This window comes from Mustela nivalis, assembly GCF_964662115.1.
Source record: "Mustela nivalis genome assembly, chromosome: 6".
In the NCBI taxonomy this organism is placed as follows: domain Eukaryota; kingdom Metazoa; phylum Chordata; class Mammalia; order Carnivora; family Mustelidae; genus Mustela; species Mustela nivalis.
Window position 1 is genome coordinate 29,499,255 of NC_139025.1, and position 18,154 is coordinate 29,517,408.

Here is an 18,154-nt window from a genome sequence, read left to right on the forward strand (position 1 = left end):
TCTATCATCAAACATCTCCACTATTCAGAGAATGGGGCTGCCTCAGAAACATGATTTTGTGGCTTCAGATCATGAGAAAATACTGACCATGACACTCCAATCTGTCCTCAAAAATTCTTCCCCGATTTTTTTCTTGCTAGTGAATGAAGTTAAGAACCAATACTAATAAATAAAATGCCAAAGGTCCTCACCAACAGAAGTTTCTTCACTATGGAATGGCTGGGAAATGGAGGTAAACCAATGAGCAATGGCCTGTCCCCAGCAGAACCCATATAGGAACAGAGTGTGCGGGATTTTCTAGATCCAAGGCGTGCCTACCCAGAAAAACAAAGCCCTATTTACCTAGGCTTGTCCCAGTCCATTACTTCTTTCATAGTCTATTTCCCTAACATTTCTGTTTTTATTTATTTATTTATTTATTTGATCTATTTATTTGACAGAGGGAGAGCCGGGGTGCACAGGCGGGGGAACTGTAGAGAGAGAGGGAGAAGCAGGCCCCCCACTGAGCAAGGAGCCTGATGCAGGGCTTGATCCCAGGACCCTGGGATCATGACCTGAGCTGAAGACAGTTGTTTAACCAACTGACCCACCCAGGTGCCCCACATTTCTGTGTGTGTGTGTGTGTGTGTGTGTGTTTTTAAAGATTTTATTTATTTATTTGACAGAGATCACAAGTAGGCAGAGAGGTAGGCAGATAGAGAGAGAGGTGGAAGCAGGCTCCCCGCTGAGCAGAGACCCCGATGCGGAGCTCAATTCCAGCACCCTGGGATCATGACCTCAGCTGAAGGCAGAGGCTTTAACCCACTGAGCCACCCAGGTGCCCCCACATTTCTGTTTTTAATTTAGCATAATTCTTAAAAGTTATTTTAAGTTCAAATTAAAAGAAAAGGTCAAGGTGGTATCTACTACCTAGCACACCCCCATCTTGCCTCATAAAGACCTTGAACGCTCACCAAGCCCAGCAGTCACTTAAGGAAAGTGGTTTTTCTCTTAGACCTCCCATGAATCAACAAATGGCTTCTTGAGCACTTACTACAGTCAAAACAGATACTTGGTTCTATTAGTCTCTCCCACTACTAATATCCCAGTTTGCTGGACCTGGCGAGGACTGAAGTGGTTTCCCATAAAGGAAAACTCACGCTGGAAAATCGGAGCCAGAAATGTGAAAATCATCTCTACCCCCTAGGACTGTACCCAAGCCTGAGGCAGTTTCCTCACGCTACCAAGAGCTCGCTTGGCCAAACGGAGCGCTTTCTGCAGGTGAGAGTGTGGGAAAAGACACAGTATGCACTTGTGTACAGCGGCCTGGGATAATGACATGAGAGGGCCCTGAACTTGGTGTCAGAAGAGTTCTAATCCTAGCTTTGGTCCTAACTTCTCTGTGTCCTCCCTGTCTGGGCCTCCATTTCATCTTCAAATCTGACATCCTCTGACACCGTCTCCCCAAAACTGCACATAAAAATCTCTTTTAAATCCTATGATCAGGGCACCTGGGTGGCACAGTTGGTTAAGTGTCGGACTCTTGATTTCCACTCAGGTCATGAAGTCAGAGTTGTGAGATCGAGCCGCGCATCAGGCTCTGTGCTCAGCATGGAGTCTGCTTGAGATTCTCTCTCCCCCTCTCCCTCTGCCCCTCCTGCTCTTGTGCTCTCCCTCTCTCTCTCTCTCCAAAATCAATCAATCAATCAATCTTTTTTTAAAAAATGCTGTGATTATACAAGTCTCCTCCTCGATGGTCTGGCCAGAGAACCCAACAGTGAGAAGGTGGTTACACACGAACACAACAGGAAGTACATCCAGATCTGCCAGTCCCCATGTCATTAAATACATGTGTAACAGACACGCCTCCTCTCTGCCAGCCAAGAGAAGGCAGCCCCGAGAGGACAGGGCTGTAACAAATGTTGGAGAGTAAGGTACAAAGCAAGGGCCCCTATGGGGCAAAAGGGCTGTGGGGTCAACAAGAACTGCTTCTCCCTTTCTAAGCACTGGCTATCAAGGAGGTATGTGATGAAAACAGTGTAGATTTTCAAAGCAGGCTGCACAATCATTTCTCTAAAGATCATACCACAAATTCTGAATAACCAAAAAATTCCTTTCTCAGAGCAGCTTTCTGATAGAACATTTTGGCAAGACAGTCGAGGATCTTCCTGAGTTCCCAGACATCACGACCCCTGATTTAGAAGCCATGCTGGTGTTGCCCAGGTTCCAAGCTGGGCCCATCACTCTCCCCTCCCCGTCTCTGTGGCGCTCACCTGCACTCCCTGCCCCTTACAAAGCAATTCTGATCCTTGTCACACACATCAACACACTAAGAGAAGACTGTCAGCCTGTACAGTGACAACGGAACAAAGCTAACCAGACTTTGGTAGCCCCTCCCCATTCTAATCCTCAGGGAAACAGAGAACCCAAAAAATTGATGGGAAATAAGACTTGGATCATTTTCAAAGTCTCACAGGATTTCTCATCTTTTCAAATAATCTCACAGGACATGTCTCTGGGCAGAAAGGGGGGAATCTCAGTGGAAGCCTTGGTGAGAATGTCAGGAAACTCTGCTGGGAGCAGAAATGACTAGAACCGGTTGTTATCAGTAAAATAAATAAATAAATGACATTCACTAAGAATCCAGGGTTTCTGCATCTGGGCTAAGTCCCTTCATTTACATGATCTTTTATAATCCCCACCAGAACTCCATGGGGTTGAAACTATTCTGCTCTTTTCACAGATGGTAAAATTGAGGCTGAGATGAAAGAACAGTAAAGAGCAAAGATAAAAGGCAGCAATCCTTCTGAAGAGACAAGTTCAGAGCAGACAAGCCTCTAACCTCCTGTGCCCGAGGGTGTGGGCTCAGGGCTTCCTGCTCCGTGTCTGCTCGGCTGGCCCCCCGTCAGCTGCTGGTTTCATTCCCCACCACAGGCAACCACTGACTGGTAGGAGGAAGCCACCCCAGATGGTCTCAGAGGATACACACTCGCTCCAAGCAGGTCAGCTGGGAGTCCCCAGCAGTAACTTTCTTTCGAGTAACTACTGAAGTAAAGCCTCCCAAACCCCGGAGGAACGTTCTGTCGGCATCTCGTCCCCGTGAGTACAAATGAAGGCAGCCCACTGTGTACCAAGAGAGCACGAGTGACTGGCCAGCCTCGGGGCACACCGTCATTTCTGCTCTGAGGATGTTAACTGCTTCCCAAACACTCTTCACAAGGTCCCACTGTGGCCACCATCTCTTCTGCCCTGAAACAGAAGTCAAGCTTTGCACCCAGAGGCAGATGTGTTGAAGGTTTTCCAGAGATCGCTCACAGCTCTCTACAGTCTGATTTGAAATTTTTAAAAAATTATCAACTGGAAGAAACACTTGGTCCTCACTTACTCTTTCTATCTCTTGGAGGTACAGGAGAGCGATGTCCCCAGCTTTCTCATAACAGGTGATGACATCCTGTTCCCGGTCCACGTGGAGGTTACTGGTAGAAGAGGAAACAGGCAACTTCTCTAAACAAAGTCCTAAAAAAAATCAAACATACAAAACCTGGCTGAGTTTTCATGGAGCTTAATTTTTCAATATTGCCCTAGAGGGCCAGAAAACAGTCCCAGGATGTGACAAACTGTCAGAAGAAACAGGTTCTCTGTCCTTTACCCTCCCTCAGTAAGGACACATGACCTTGACATCCAGGTTGAGAATCTAATCAGGTACTTCACCATGACCCCATTCAGACCTCACGGAGCTTCTCAGTCAAGTTGTCCCAAGATCCTTAAAGTAAGCAAAGGTAGGCTCACAGCATAATCCTACCTGAAGAATATCTTCTAACCCAAAATGTCCACTTAACTCATTCAACATCAAAAAAAAAAAAAAATTGTTAAATACCCTTGGGGTCTCAGTTACTAAGAAAATCTTCCAACTCGGAGCCTTAAAATTTTGGAGTCACAATAACACCACAGACCACGGCTCAGTTGTGGGCTAAGAAAATACCAGAACTGCTCTGGGCACTTCTTTGGAGATGGAGGAGATCCTCTTTGCCGAAAGAGCTCCGAGTTGGCATGTATGAAGGCAAAAAGGGCTGAAAGGACACAGCAGCGGGAGGAGTGGCTCATGCCTGAACCACCTCCAATCTCTGGGCCTGCCCTGGGCCACCAGCCCGGAGCAAGCCAGGCCCCAGGTGTCTTTGCACAATCCAGGGTGGAGAGAGGGCACACTGCAGGGAAGGCGTCTGGTGCCTCCACATAAGAGGGTTTCTGCTGTACCACGTGCCCTGGGACACATGCATACACAGAAGACACACATTCCGCTCCAGGCCAAAGTGTGGAAGAAGGCTTGATATTGACAGAAATGGGATCTGGAACTAGAAGAAACCAGGGACACCTCCCCCCCTCAGAAAACCCACTCCTTGTACAGAGAAGCTGAGATGGGCCATGGGAAGGTAAATGACTTGCCCCAAACCTGGCAGCCAGGTAAGGACACAACAGGACTCAGAAATCAGCTCTCCGACCTGCCAAACAATGCCCACCTAGTTAGCTGCTGACTTTCAGAGCAGACGCCACTGAGGACAGGGCCCCAGATGCACTAAGCACCAGCAAATGACCCATGGGTTCATGCACCATCATTTCCTGAATGGTCTCTTCCAAGCTGCTCTTGTCAAATAGTGATTGTCCCTCCAGGCTGTCCCTCCAAGGCCACGGGAGATGGTTCTGCAGAACCAGAAGGAGGAGAAACTGCTTCCGCTCACCACGGACCGTGTGCCTGGGAGCTCAGAGGTTACTGGTCTGTCACAGAAAGTATGGCTCAAAGATTCTGTTATTTTCTTGATGGCTGTTATGGAGGTAGAATTGGCATATAACAAGCAAAACATTTTCTCAGTGTTGCATCATGATGATTCTTTTGTTCGTATTTATTTAGTCTTATTTTTTTATTAACTATAGTCCATACTTAAACCACTTTAGGGTTCACGGTGTTCTGTAGTTCATGAATTTTAACAAATTCATAATGTCGTGTGTCCACCTTTACAGCACCAGATAATTTCACTGCCCTAAAATTTAATGCCCTAAAAAGGATAAATTCACTGCCCTAAAAAGGTCCCTTACCCTCTAGTCACCCCTACCTCCGTCTTCCTGAACCCCTGGCCATCACCCATCTTTTCACTGTCTTGATGGTCTTGCCTTGGGCAGAATGTCACACAGTTGCAATCATGCAGTATACAGTCTTTTCACACTAGCTTCTTTCACTCCTTTTACTTAACATTTAAAGTCCCTCCACATCTTTCTGTGGCCCAATCACTCCTTTTTGTCCCTACATAATATTCCATTTATTCATTAATCCATTGAAAGGCAACTTGGTTGATTCCAAGTTTTGGCAATTATGAATAAAGCAGTTATAAACCTTCATGTGCAGGTTATTGTATGAGTATAGACTTCAAGTCAAGTGGGTAAATACCAGGAGTGAGACTTCGTAAGAAAGAGTGAAATAAATATACTTTATGAATAGCTTTGAAACAATATATTTAGCTTTGTAAGAAACTGTCCAAATGTCTTCCAGGGTGGCTGTAACATTCCACATTCTTGCCAGCAATGAATGAGACTAACTGTTGCTCAGCATCTTTGTCAGCATTTGGTGTTATCAGTTTTTTTTAGATTTTAGTCATTCTTTTTAAGATTTTATTTATTTGAGCTAGAACACGAAGTGAGAGAAAGAGCACAGAGGGGCAGAGGGAGAGGAAGAAGCGGACTCCCTGCTGAGCAGGGAGTCCGACATGGGGCTCGATCCCAGGACCCTGGGATCATGACTTCAGCCACCCAGCACCCCAGTTTCAGTCACTCCAATAGGTATGTAGTAGTGTCCCCTTGCTGTTATAATTTGCAATTCTCTAAAGACATGATGTAGAGCACTTTTCTGATGCTTATTTTCTATCCGTATGTCTTCTTTGGTGAAGTGGCTGGTTGGGATCCTTGGCCCTTTTTTCAATTAGGTTGTTTGTTTTCTTATTGCTGAATTTTAAGAGTTCTTTGTATATTTTGGATACAAATCATTTATCAGATATTTTATGTATTTGCAACTATCTCCTTCCAGTCTATGACTTGTCTTTTCATTCTCTGACCAGTGTCTTTCACAGAATGAGAGTTTTGGGTTTAAGCACAGTCTACACTATCAATTTTCTCTTTCATGGATCCAGTGATCTTGGAATGGTATCTAGAACCCCAGTGCCACACCCAAGGTCACCTAGACTTTCTCCTGTGTTCTAAAAGTTTTACAGTTTTGCATCTTACACTTAGGGCTACAATCCATTCTAAGTTAACATTGGTGAAAGGTCTAAGGTTTGTGTCTAGATTTTTGTCTTTTCCATGTGAATGTCCAGTTGTGCCCAGCCCCATTTGTTAGAGAAACTATCTTTTCCCCTATTGAATTGCCTTTGCACCTCTGTCAAAAATCAGTTGACTATAGTTGAAAGGGTATCTTCCTGGCCTCTCTGTTCTGTTCCATTAATTTCTTTGTCTATTCTTTCCTCAATATTATGCTGTTCTGATTACTGCACACCATTTTATTTTAAATAGCTCTATTGAGGGATAATTTATATGCCATAAATTTCACTAGTTTAAGTACAATTCAACAACCTAGATTTTATTTTTATTTTGTGACATGTGTAGGGTATTTGTTCATAGGAAGGCCACAAATTTTGTGCTCCTTGTCACAATGAACCCAGATTCCTGTTGGGTGTGTTGTAAACAGAGGGGCCATTTCTTCAGGCCCCCTGCTCTGAGCACACCCCTTAGAACTTTTAATAAACGCAGAGCTGTGCAACTGTCAACACAGTGCAGTTGGAGAACATGTCCATCATTCCCAAATGATCCTTTCTGCCCCAAGAAGTCAATCCTTATTCCCACCCCTGCTTCAGGCAACCACTAGCTTGCTTTCTATTTCCATATTTTTACCTTCTCTGGACATTTCATCAAAACAGAATCATGGAACATGTGGCCTTTTGTGTCTAGCTTCTTTCACTTAGTATAATGTTTCCAGTGTGCCTCCAAATTATAGCAGTACTCCATTTCTTTATACTCCTGTTTGGATAGACTGCATCGAATCTCCCCATTTGCCACTAATGGACGTTTGGATTGTTGCCACTTTTTAACTACTATAAATAATGCTGCCATGAACACCCACGCGTCATTTTTTGTGGGGACATATGTTTTTAATTCTCTTAATGGGTATATTCTTAGAACTGGAATTACTGGGTCAGATAATACATTTATTTTTAATATTTAAGAAATACCAAACTGTTTTCCGAAGTGGTAATACCATCTTACTATCCCACCAGCAGATTACAGTGGTGGGGGGGGGGCGGAGTTTCCAGTTTCTCCACACACTGGCTGACACTCATTGTTGTCTGTTTTACCATAGCTGTCCTGATGGGCATGGTGAAGTGGCATCTCACTGTGGTTTTGACGGGCATTTCCATAATGACTAATGATATTGTCCAACCTTTCATGTGCTTATTTGTTATCTAAGTATCTTTTTTGATGAAATGTCTATTAAAATCTTGTATCCTTTTTTTTTTTTAATCTTGTATCCATTTTTATTGGGTTGTTTTCTTATTACTGAGTTTTGAGAGTTCTTAATATACTGTGAATATAAGTTTTCTACCAGATAAGTGATTTACTAATATTTTCTCTCAGGTATAAAGTTTTATCATTCTCTTAACATGTCTTTTGAAGAAGAGAAATCTTAAATTTTGATGAAGTCAAATTTGTCAATATTTCCTCCTCTAAATTGTGCTTTGGCTTTCATATCTAAGAAGTCTTGGCCCAACCTGAGGTTACAAAGATTTTTTAGGTCTATGATCCATTTTAAAACAATCTTTGTACATGTTGCAACATAAAGATCGGCATTTACTTCTTTACAGATAGATAGCCAAGTATGCTGGTACCACTTACCAAAGATTTGCCTTTGTACTTTTGTGAAAAATCAGATGGGTACAGTCTTTCCTGGACTCTCTTTGTTGTGCCAATGAGCCATTTGTCTATATTTATGCCAACATCACCCTGTCTTGACTCCCGTAACTTTATAAATCTTGAAAGTAGTGTTAGTGTTCCAATTGTATTCCCATTAATCAATTTTCTTGGCTAATGTTAGTCTTCTACATTTCCATATAAAATCTGCTTGTCTATATATATTTTTTTAAGTTAGCTGGGATTTTGATTGGGAGAATTGGCATCTTAACCATATTGAGTTTTCCAACCCATGATCACAACATGTCTCTTCATTTATGCGGGTCTTTAACTAATCTTTTGACAATGATTTGTTTTCAGTATACATGCCTTGGGAACATTTTCTCAGATTTACCCTTAAGTATTTAGTATTTACTATGGTGTTGTAAATGGTATTGTTTCAATTTCAATTTCCTTTTGTTCATTGCTATAGATTTCTGGGCTGCCTGGGTGGCTAAGGAGGTTAAGTGTCTGACTCTTGATTTTGGTTCAGGTCATGATTTCAGGGTTATGGTATCGAGCTTCACATCAGGCTCCTCACTCAGCAGGGAGTCTGCTGGAGATTCACCCTCTCCTTCTGCCCCTCCGCCCCAAAGATAAATAAATAAATCCTTAAAAAAACACACACTTGATTCTTGAATACCGGTCTTGAATTCTGTAACCTTGCTAAATTTAATTGTGAGTTCTATCACCCATTTTTGTGGATTCCCTAGAATTTCTACACAAACCATCATGCTGTTTGCAGATACAGGCAGGGTTGCTTCATCCTTTCTAATCTGGATGCCTTTTATTTCCATGTATCACCTCGTGTTTTATTACCCAAGAACCTCCAGCTGAATGTACTGGTGAGGGCAACATCCTTACCTCATTCCTATTTAAGGAGAAAGCACTCAGTCTTTCACCATTCGGTTTGATGTTAACTGTTAGTGTTTCACAGTTGCCCTTTCTCAGGTTGAGGAAGAGCTCTTCTACACCAATTTGGCTATGAGTTTATATCATAAACTCATATGGATGCTGGATTTTCTCAAATCCTTTTTCTTTGTCCATTGAGATAATCACATGGCTTTTTCTCTTTTAGTCTTTTAATCTGGTAAATTACACTGATTTTTCAAATACTAAAAACAAACTTTCTGTCCTAAGATAAACCCCATTGATTATGATGCATTATTCTTTTTAATATTGTCAGATTTGATTTGTTAAATTTTTCCTTAAAATGTTTTTCATCTATATGCATGAGTAATATTTGTCCATAGTTTTCCTGTAATGGTTTTGGTATTTGTGTAAATGCTAACTTCATAAAATGACTTGAGAAATATTCCCTCCTCTTCAATTTTCAGGAGGAGTTGGTGAGGAATTTTTATTTTTTTCTTATGTTTTTGGTAGAATTTACCAGGAAAGCCATCTGGACCTAGAGTTTTCTTTGTGGGAAGCTCTTTAACTATAAATTCAATGTCTTTGATATAAGGTTGTTTGGATGATCTCTTTCTTCTTAAGTGAGTTTTGGTAGTTTATATTTTTTGAGTAGTTTGTCCATTTCTTCTCAGTTGTCAAATTTATTGACATAGTGAGTTTTTTTTATATAATATTCCCTGCTCCCTTTAATATCTATAGAATCTCTAATGATGGCAACTGTCTTATTCCTGATTTAGGCAACTTGTGTTCTCTCTTTTTATCCTGAACAGTCTGACTAATGGTTTATCAGTTTTATTGAAACTCTCATTAAAGATCTTTTTATTTCATTGATTTTGGTTTTCCAATTTTTCTCTATTATTTCCCTGTTTTCTATTTCATTTATTTAAGCTCTAATTTGTATTATTTCCTTTCTTCTGCATACACTGGATTTTATTTACTCTTCCTTTTCTAGTTTCTTAAGGTAGATACTAAAGTATAAATCCAAGACCTTTTTTCTTTCCTAATATAGGCAATTAATCAAAAATTCCTCCCTAGGGGTGTTTCAGTGGCTCAGTTGGTTAAGCTGCTGCCTTCAGCTCAGGTTATGATCCCAGAGTCCTGGGATCGAGTCCCACATGGGGCTATCTGCTCAGTGGGGATCCTGCTTCTCTCTCTGCCTCTGCCTGCCTCTCTGCCTGCTTGTGCTCTCTCTCTCTTTCTCTGACAAATAAATAAATAAAATCTTAAAAAAAAAAAAGAATTCCTCCCTAAGTACTGCTTTAGCACTATCCTACAAATATTGATATGTTGTTTTTATTTTCACTCAGTTCACAATACTAATTTAACTTTTGATTTCTTCTCTAGAAATGTATTATGTATTTATGATTTTTATTTCTCCTCTTTCATTCATGACCCCAAATAGCCAAAGGAATGCTGAAAAACGCATCACAATCTCAGACTTTAGGCTATATATCACAAAGCTGTCATCGTCAAGACAGTACGGCACTGGCACAAAAACGGACACACAGATCAATGGAACAGAACAGGAAACCCAAAAATGGACCCTCGGCTCTATGGTCAACTAATCTTCAACAAAGCAAGAAAGACTATCCAATGTAAAAAAGTCTCATCCACAAATGGCGTTGGGAAAATTGGACAGCCCCATGCAGAGCCACATGCAGAAGAACAAAATTGGACCACTTTCTTATACCCTACACAAAAATAAACTCAAAATGCCTGAAAGACCTAAATGTAAATCAAGGATCAAAGACCTAAAACAGGAATCCATCAAAATCCTAGAAGAGAACACAGGCAGCAACCTCTTTGACCTCAACCACAGCAACTTCTTGCTAGACACGTCTTCAAAAGCAAAAGAAACAAAACAAAAATGAACTATTGGGACTTCATCAAGATAAAAAGCTTTTGCACAGCAAAGAAAAGTCAATAAAACTAAAAGGCAACCTATGAAATGGGAGAAGATATTTGCAAATGTCTTATCAGATAAAGGGCTAGTATCCAAGATCTATAAAGAACTCATCAAACTCAATACCCAAAACCCAAAACATCAAGGGGTACCTGGGTGGCTCGGTCAGTTAAGCAACTGCCTTCAGCTCAGATCATGATCTTAGGGTCCTGGGATTGAGCCCCATGTCAGGCTCCCAACTAAGTGGGGAGCCTGCTTCTCCCTCTCCTTCTCTCACTTGTGCTCTCTTTCTCAAATAAATAAAACCTTTTTTTAAAAATCCATGAACAGAAGACATAAACAGATATTGCTCCAAAGAAGACACAAATGGCCAACAGACACATGAAAAAATAGCTCAGCATCACTCAGCATCAAAACCACAATGAGGTATCACCTCACACTGGTCAGAATGGCTAAAACTAACGAGTCCAGAAACAGCAGATGTTGGCGAGGATGTGGAAAGAGGGGAACTCTCCTACATTGTTGATGGGAACAAAAACCGGTACAGCCACTCTGGAAAACAGTATGGAGGTTCCTCAAAAAGTTAAACATAGAACTATCCTACAACTGTACTACTATCCAGCAACTGCACTACTAGGTATTTATCCAAAGGATACAAACATAGTGATTCGAAGGGGTACATGCACCCCAATGTCTATGGCAGTCATGTCCACAACAGCCAAAATATGGAAAGAGCCCAGCATCCACCGACAGATGTTGCATAAAGACAATAGTGGTATGCATACCATACACACCACATCTTCTCACAAACACACGCACACACGCACACACAATCACACGCAATGGAATATTACTCAGCTATCAAAAAGAATGAAATCTTGCCATTTGCAACAATGTGGATGGAACTAGAGGGTATTATGCTAAGTGAAATAAGTCAGTCAGAGAAAGACAAATACCATATGATTTCACTCATATGTTTAAGAAACAAAACAGATGAACATAGGGGAAGGGAAAAGGAAATAAAATAAGACTAAAAAAGGGAGGCAAACCATAAGAGACGCTTAACTATAGGGAAAAAACTGAGGGTCACTGGAGGGAAGGTGGGGGGAGATAGGGTAACTGGGTGACGGGCATTAAGGAGGGGACTTGATGGAATAAGCACTGGGGGTTCTACACAACTGATGAATCACTGAATTCTACCTCTGAAACTAATATAGTATATATTAATTAAATTGAATGGAAATTTAAAAAAAATTTTTTTAAGAAGTGTATTATTTAGTTTCCAAATACTTGGGCATTTTCCCAAGATCTTTCTATCCTTGATTCCTAAACTAATTCCATTATGGTCTGTGCAGAAAAAGGCAAAGCAGGCTTGGGATGTTCCAACTTTGCACATTCCCAAGAAAGGACTGGCCCTTGTACAGTTCTTAGGGAATACCCTGTAAGACCCTGGACCATCCCACCTCATAAAAAATCTCTTTGTATATCTGGGGCCTTAGGCCATACCCGATAGTTATACTTGCAATGTGATTTATGGGTGAAGGCCTTGGGCCACACTGTATCAGTCTGACCCCTGGAGGTGCTAAACACTGAATAATTAAGGTCTGTTCCACTGGGCACTCCATAAGCACCTTTTCCCTTTACATATTATCATCTGCAGCCTTTTGTTGTGATCAACAGAAACTGGTGAGTAGCGGCAGCTTTTCTGAATGCTGCAAGTCTTTGTAGTGAATCACTGACCTGAGGGTTGACAGAGGTCAGAGAATGCACTCAAACCCTTCTAATCTGTAAAACTTATTTCTGGCTCAGAATATAGTCAATCTTGGTAAATGTTCCATTACACTTGAAAAAAACATGTGTTCTCTTGTTGGGTGGCGTGTCCTATAAATGTCAATTAGGTCAAACGGGTAGACTGTTTTGTTCCAGGGTCTTGTATCTTTATGGACCAATCAACCGTGGACTTGTTCCATCACGTATGGAAATGGGTATTGACGTCTCCAGGCAGAACTGTCAGTGGGTGCTTTACGGTTTAACTTATCACGGTCAACAGTTTCTCAAATGCAGACTTCCGTTTCTCCCTTTCCAGACTTTAACCTCTCACTATATATGCATTTTACTTTCACACAGGTTATCAGTGCCACCCTCTATAGTTATTATTTTTAAGAAAATGACCAATTATCTTTTAAAGACATCTAAATAATAAGGAAGAACACATATAGCAGCCATGGACACAGCTGTGACTTCCAACGCGCTTCCTTTCTTTGTATGGATTCGGACTTCCTTCCTATGTCATATTCCTTCTATGTAAAGGGACTCCTTTAACCTGGACTTGCAGTCCAGCTAATGAATTCTTTCAACTGCTGTATGTCTGAAAAAGGCCTTTCTCAGCCTTTTTTGACATTTTTGACAGATATCTTCACTAGCTATGGCAATCAGAGCTGATAGTTCACTCCCCACCTACCCGGTATGGAAAAGGTGTCACGCCACTATATTCTCACGTCCATGGTTTCTGACAATAAGTCCACCACCACCGTTACGCTTGTTCATCTGCATGTGCTGTGTCTTTCTTTCTAGCTGCTGTTCAGATTTTCTTTTCATCACTGGTTGTGAGCAATTTGGATTATGAAGTGTTTTGATTCAGTTTTATGTTTCTTGTGCTTGGGCTCCACTGAACTTTCTCGATCTAAGGATTTATAGTTTTCATAAAATTTGAAAAATGTTCAGCCATTATTTCTTCAAAAAAATTTTTATCTACCTCTCTCATTAGGGAGCCCCAATTATATGCATATTAGGCCATTTAAAGTTACCCCACAGCTCACTTATGCTCTCTCCACTTTTTGAAAAAGAATAATTTTCTCTGTTCATTATGAATGGCTTCTATTACTATGCCTTCAAGTTCACCAATTTCTTCAAAGTCTAATTTGCCATTAACCACATCCAGGGTATTCTGCATCTAAGACACTGCAGTTTGCAATTCTAGAAAGTTGACTTATGTCTATTTTTATCTTCCAAGTCTCTACTCAATTTTTAAACAGAAGGAATACAGTTCTAATACCTTTTTTAATGCACCTCCAATCCTGGATGCTCAATATTCAATCCCTTCCTGTTTAGAGCCAAGTTTGTTTATGCAGTCGCAAAAAAAATCACTAAGCAGCCTCTCTCCAGTATGAACTCTGCTACAACCTCTTGAAATTTTCTTTGGAGGTGAATACAAGATAAACTGAATGAGTTCAATGGGAGTATTAGTTGAGTTTATTTACATAAAGCACTCAATAAGGGTTTGCTATTATTATTGTTAAGATATTATTACTATCACAACAAATTGTCTTATACTCAAAAACCAAACCAAACCAAACCAAACCGAACAAATTCACCATTTGGCAGAACAGCGCTAAAACTACTCAGGCGCACACACTTGACTGGAGCTTCCTAAATGTGCTTTAAGTGCTCACTTGTGTAAAAGCGAAACCACCAAAAAACAACAAGAAGAGATAAATTGTTTCATAATCTGCCCTCTGCTTGCATGAGAAATAACCAAATAATGTGCAAGTCGATATCAGGAATTTAATATAGAGAAAAAATAATTCTCCAGAGTGTGTCCAAGGGCCAGGAAAAAAAAAATGGGTCTATTCTTTGGCACTGTGTAACACTGCAGTCTGGCCCTGACTGCTAGTGCTCCCGAAGAGGACCACAGTGCTCAGGACCTGCCAGGCCCACTCACTCAAAGAAAAGCCAAATCTGGTTCAACACGGTTTGTCTACCTTGTGTATTTGGAGATCTGAAATATTTGAAATCCAGTCATCTAGGTCTGCAATCCATCGACAAGCACAGTTGTTAAGAACGCTCCACCTAGTTACACAACTTAAGCCTCCACTATGAGGAGACACTGCTGTTCTTTCTGGGCCTGTGTTCTAATGAGGGAGATATATGGATACCCAAGGACTGGGGTGACAGATGGGTCCCCGGCAAGGAGTCCATTCTTAAGTAGGGGGCCCTTTATGGTGAACATTATTCCTTTCCTTCTCCCAAATGCTGTGATATTCTTTCCATGTGTCACAGGCACATCCCAGAGCAGTAGCAGAGTCTTGATTTACCACAATGAATTCGTGGCTCCGCAGCTCAGTTCCAGAATATTTAGTTCTCTGTCAAAAGCTACTTACAGGACCTCTCGACTAGACTATAAATTTTCAAGTGTCTGGGATCGGATCAACACTGTCCGAGAAGTGAGTCCTGAGGTCATGGCCCAAACTGGTCCCCATTACAATGTCAGACGACACCCTGTCAGTTTGGAAAGCGATCATCAATAATGTTTTGAGTTCCTTTCTTTTTTCCAGAGAAATGCATGACCAAAAAACTGAAAAACAGACTTGACAAATAGCTGGTCTGACAGCAACACCCAATGCACATCTTGATAAGCTCGGCACCTCCAAGATCAAAGCTGCCTGCAGAGAGTGGCAATCAAGCGCTCGCTGTCCAGTCATTGCGGCCAGCTTCAGAGCATGGATGGCGACATAGGCGGACTAGGTGCTCTAACTGATAGAATGCTGGGTAGCCCCTGGCCCCCAAAACTATCTTCCTCCAGAGGAAGGGGTTCCCACAGGCAGACTCACTTCTGAAAGATCCTGTTTAGGAAGGGTTTAACACATTTAAATAAATTCAGGATGAGAAAAGCCTGTAGATCACACTTGACTGCTTTCGAAGCTCTTCCATGGACACTGGCCTATTTGGCCCTGTTTAATAGGCAACATTCTCTTTCCAATCTTATGGAAAAAGAATGTCTCAGAAAAGTGAAGTGACAGGCTGAAGGTCTGTGGGAGGGCTAGAAGGACACGGTAAAAGGGCCCAGGGTGAAGGGCACATGTATCCTGCCCCAGGCAGTATCCTAAGATACCGTAACAAACACCAGTGGGAGGCAGGAGTCGTCTCATCTCTGAAAGGAAGCTCCATTGTATTTCCCTGAGGGCTCGACACGGTTGGAGGTCTGGCTGAGGAAGTGGAAAACTGTACATCTCACTGCCAAAACCTGCAGAAGGGTAACCACCCTCCAATTCTTTCAGGACTGTCCAAATTTGAGAAGCCTCAGCGAGGAGCCTGATTGGGTACATAAGACTGAAGAGTTTCAACAGTGATAAAGGTTCCTGAATCGAGGCCTCCTCTGCACCCAGCGCTCTGCCTGGGGTTTGACAGGTCCCATAGCCACCCTGCCAGGAAGGTGTTAACAGCGCCTTACAGATAAGACTGAACTTTGGGCTCCACAGCTGGTAAATGATAAAGCCATGTTTCAACCCCTGGTCTATCTGACCACAGAACCCTACTCACAATCCCCAGTCTCACTGAGCTGCCGACAGCATATTCAGGGTCTGATAAGAGCAAGGACAATAAAAATGAGTTTCAAATTGGGAAGGCACAGAAGTCAAGGTCCAGGGCCCAAAAGCGGTGATGTCTCCCACCCAGCACTGCACACCCTCGCAGCTCTGAGGCTCACCGGCCCTCCCACTCCTTGTCCGCATCAGGAAGGCTCAACTACTGGGAAACCAGCTTGAACGGTAGAACTTTGGAGCACTAACAGCCAAAACAAATATTTTGACTTTTTTAATCTCATTAAAATGAACAAGGAATTAATTTCTTATAAAGTTATGCAATGCGATAAAGGCTATAAAATATAATTACATGAACTATGTACTACAACATTAGGTATCGTTTCCTTATTTATCTTTAACCGCATCTCTGGAAGCCAGACCCAGGACAGGTGCACTCTACTCTGATTGTTTGTTATAACATGACCCATGAGGGAGTTTATAACTGGAAATACCAGAAAAACTTTATTTATAATACCCTGTCTCTGATCACCCAGCCCTGTGGTATAGACTTCAAAGATAGTAAGAATCTCCAGGGATCTCAATTTCCATGGCTGAAAAGAAACTCAGGAAAAGAGATTGAAGATCTTCAAAGCAAAGTCCTGGCAAAGGCAGCCTCAGATTGCTGGTCCTGTGTTCTCACCTCTAGAATAGCCAGATTCCCACAGGTGTCACATGTATTCAACTCAGAAGAAGGACAAGCCACCGTACAGGGAATAGAGAGAAGAAACCAATGGAAACCACCAAATACTGGTGGGGTGGGGGATGGCCGGCCCAGAATTCCTATGAAGTTCCTGTCAATCCAGAGATTCTCTGATTTGTAGTGGTCTCTGACCTGGGAGACTCGTTTGGCCCCTTCTGGATGTTTTTGGAAATTCTTGTCTTCTTTCCAGAGTTAGCATCTTCTTAAGAAGATGTGCATGTACACACACATACACACACACACACACCCCACTCATAAAAGATGCCAGATCTTGAATCAGACATTCACCTGCTAGAGCAGATGACCTTTCAAAGCCCCTTCCATAATTCTGTGAGCAAATGAGATGCTAATTCAATCTGAAATGCTCACTCGATGAGTCTGCAATTGAACTTGGGCTCATTAAGTCACTACTTAGTTACACCATAATAGTAGTAACAACAGGTAGGGAGTACTAGCTACACATGAGATACTTCTGAGAGTTTGGTATAACTGACATGACCTTCAAAGAATGCTCTGAGAGAGCTTCTAGAGAGCAGGAAACTGGTCTCTGTACTATTAAGTAACCCAGCCAAGATGATGCAACTGGTAAGTGGCAGAGTAGGACTCCAACCAGATACTTACTTGAGTTTTTGCTCTTAGCTTTTTCATTACACTGTCTCATGTCTCTGATTCACCTGTCTCCATACGTAAAGCAGCACTATGTAGAGGCTAAGAACATGGGCTCTGGAGCCAGACTCCTTGGTTTCCAACCCACAGCTGACTTTGTATGTAAAACTGTTATGCGCTTGCAAATAGAATCTTAAATAAATAAATAAATAAATAAAATGGGATGCCTGGGTGGCTTAGTCGGTTAAGCACCTGCCTTCAGCTCAGGTCATGATCCCAGCATCCTGGGATCGAGTCCCACATTTGGCTCCTTGCTCTGCAGGGGGCCTACTTCTCCCTCTGTCTCTGCCTGCCACTCTGCCTGCCTGTACTCTCTCTATCTCTCTGACAAATAAATAAAATTAAAAAAAAAACAACAAACTGTTACGTGCTTGGAACAGTACCCAACATACAGTACACACCTGAAAAATAGTACCTACCAAGATTATTCTCGAGACCACTATAGTTGTTAGGTAATAGGAGGCTGGAAGGTCTCCAAGTGGGAACATTTTATTCATTTGTATATTTCTATACATATTTTAAAAACAGCTTTACTGATACATTACACATATATTAGAACACTTAGTCTGTTTAAAAAATCACAAGTCAGTGGTGTTAGTATATTCACGTAGCTGTCGAAACGTCCCCACTAGCTAATAGAGGAACACT

General features: G+C 41.8%; 1 protein-coding gene across 6 annotated transcripts in view; it reads right to left on the reverse strand.

The window, feature by feature from the left end:
* TTC7B (tetratricopeptide repeat domain 7B) overlaps positions 1 to 18,154 on the reverse strand; it is a 244,048-nt gene that overhangs the window by 179,526 nt on the left and 46,368 nt on the right. For all 6 annotated transcript variants that reach the window (XM_082733934.1, XM_082733932.1, XM_082733930.1 and 3 more), the window contains exon 4: positions 3,365 to 3,495. In XM_082733934.1, the coding sequence (XP_082590060.1) occupies positions 3,365 to 3,495 (131 nt within the window). The remainder of the gene's footprint in view (positions 1 to 3,364; positions 3,496 to 18,154) is intronic.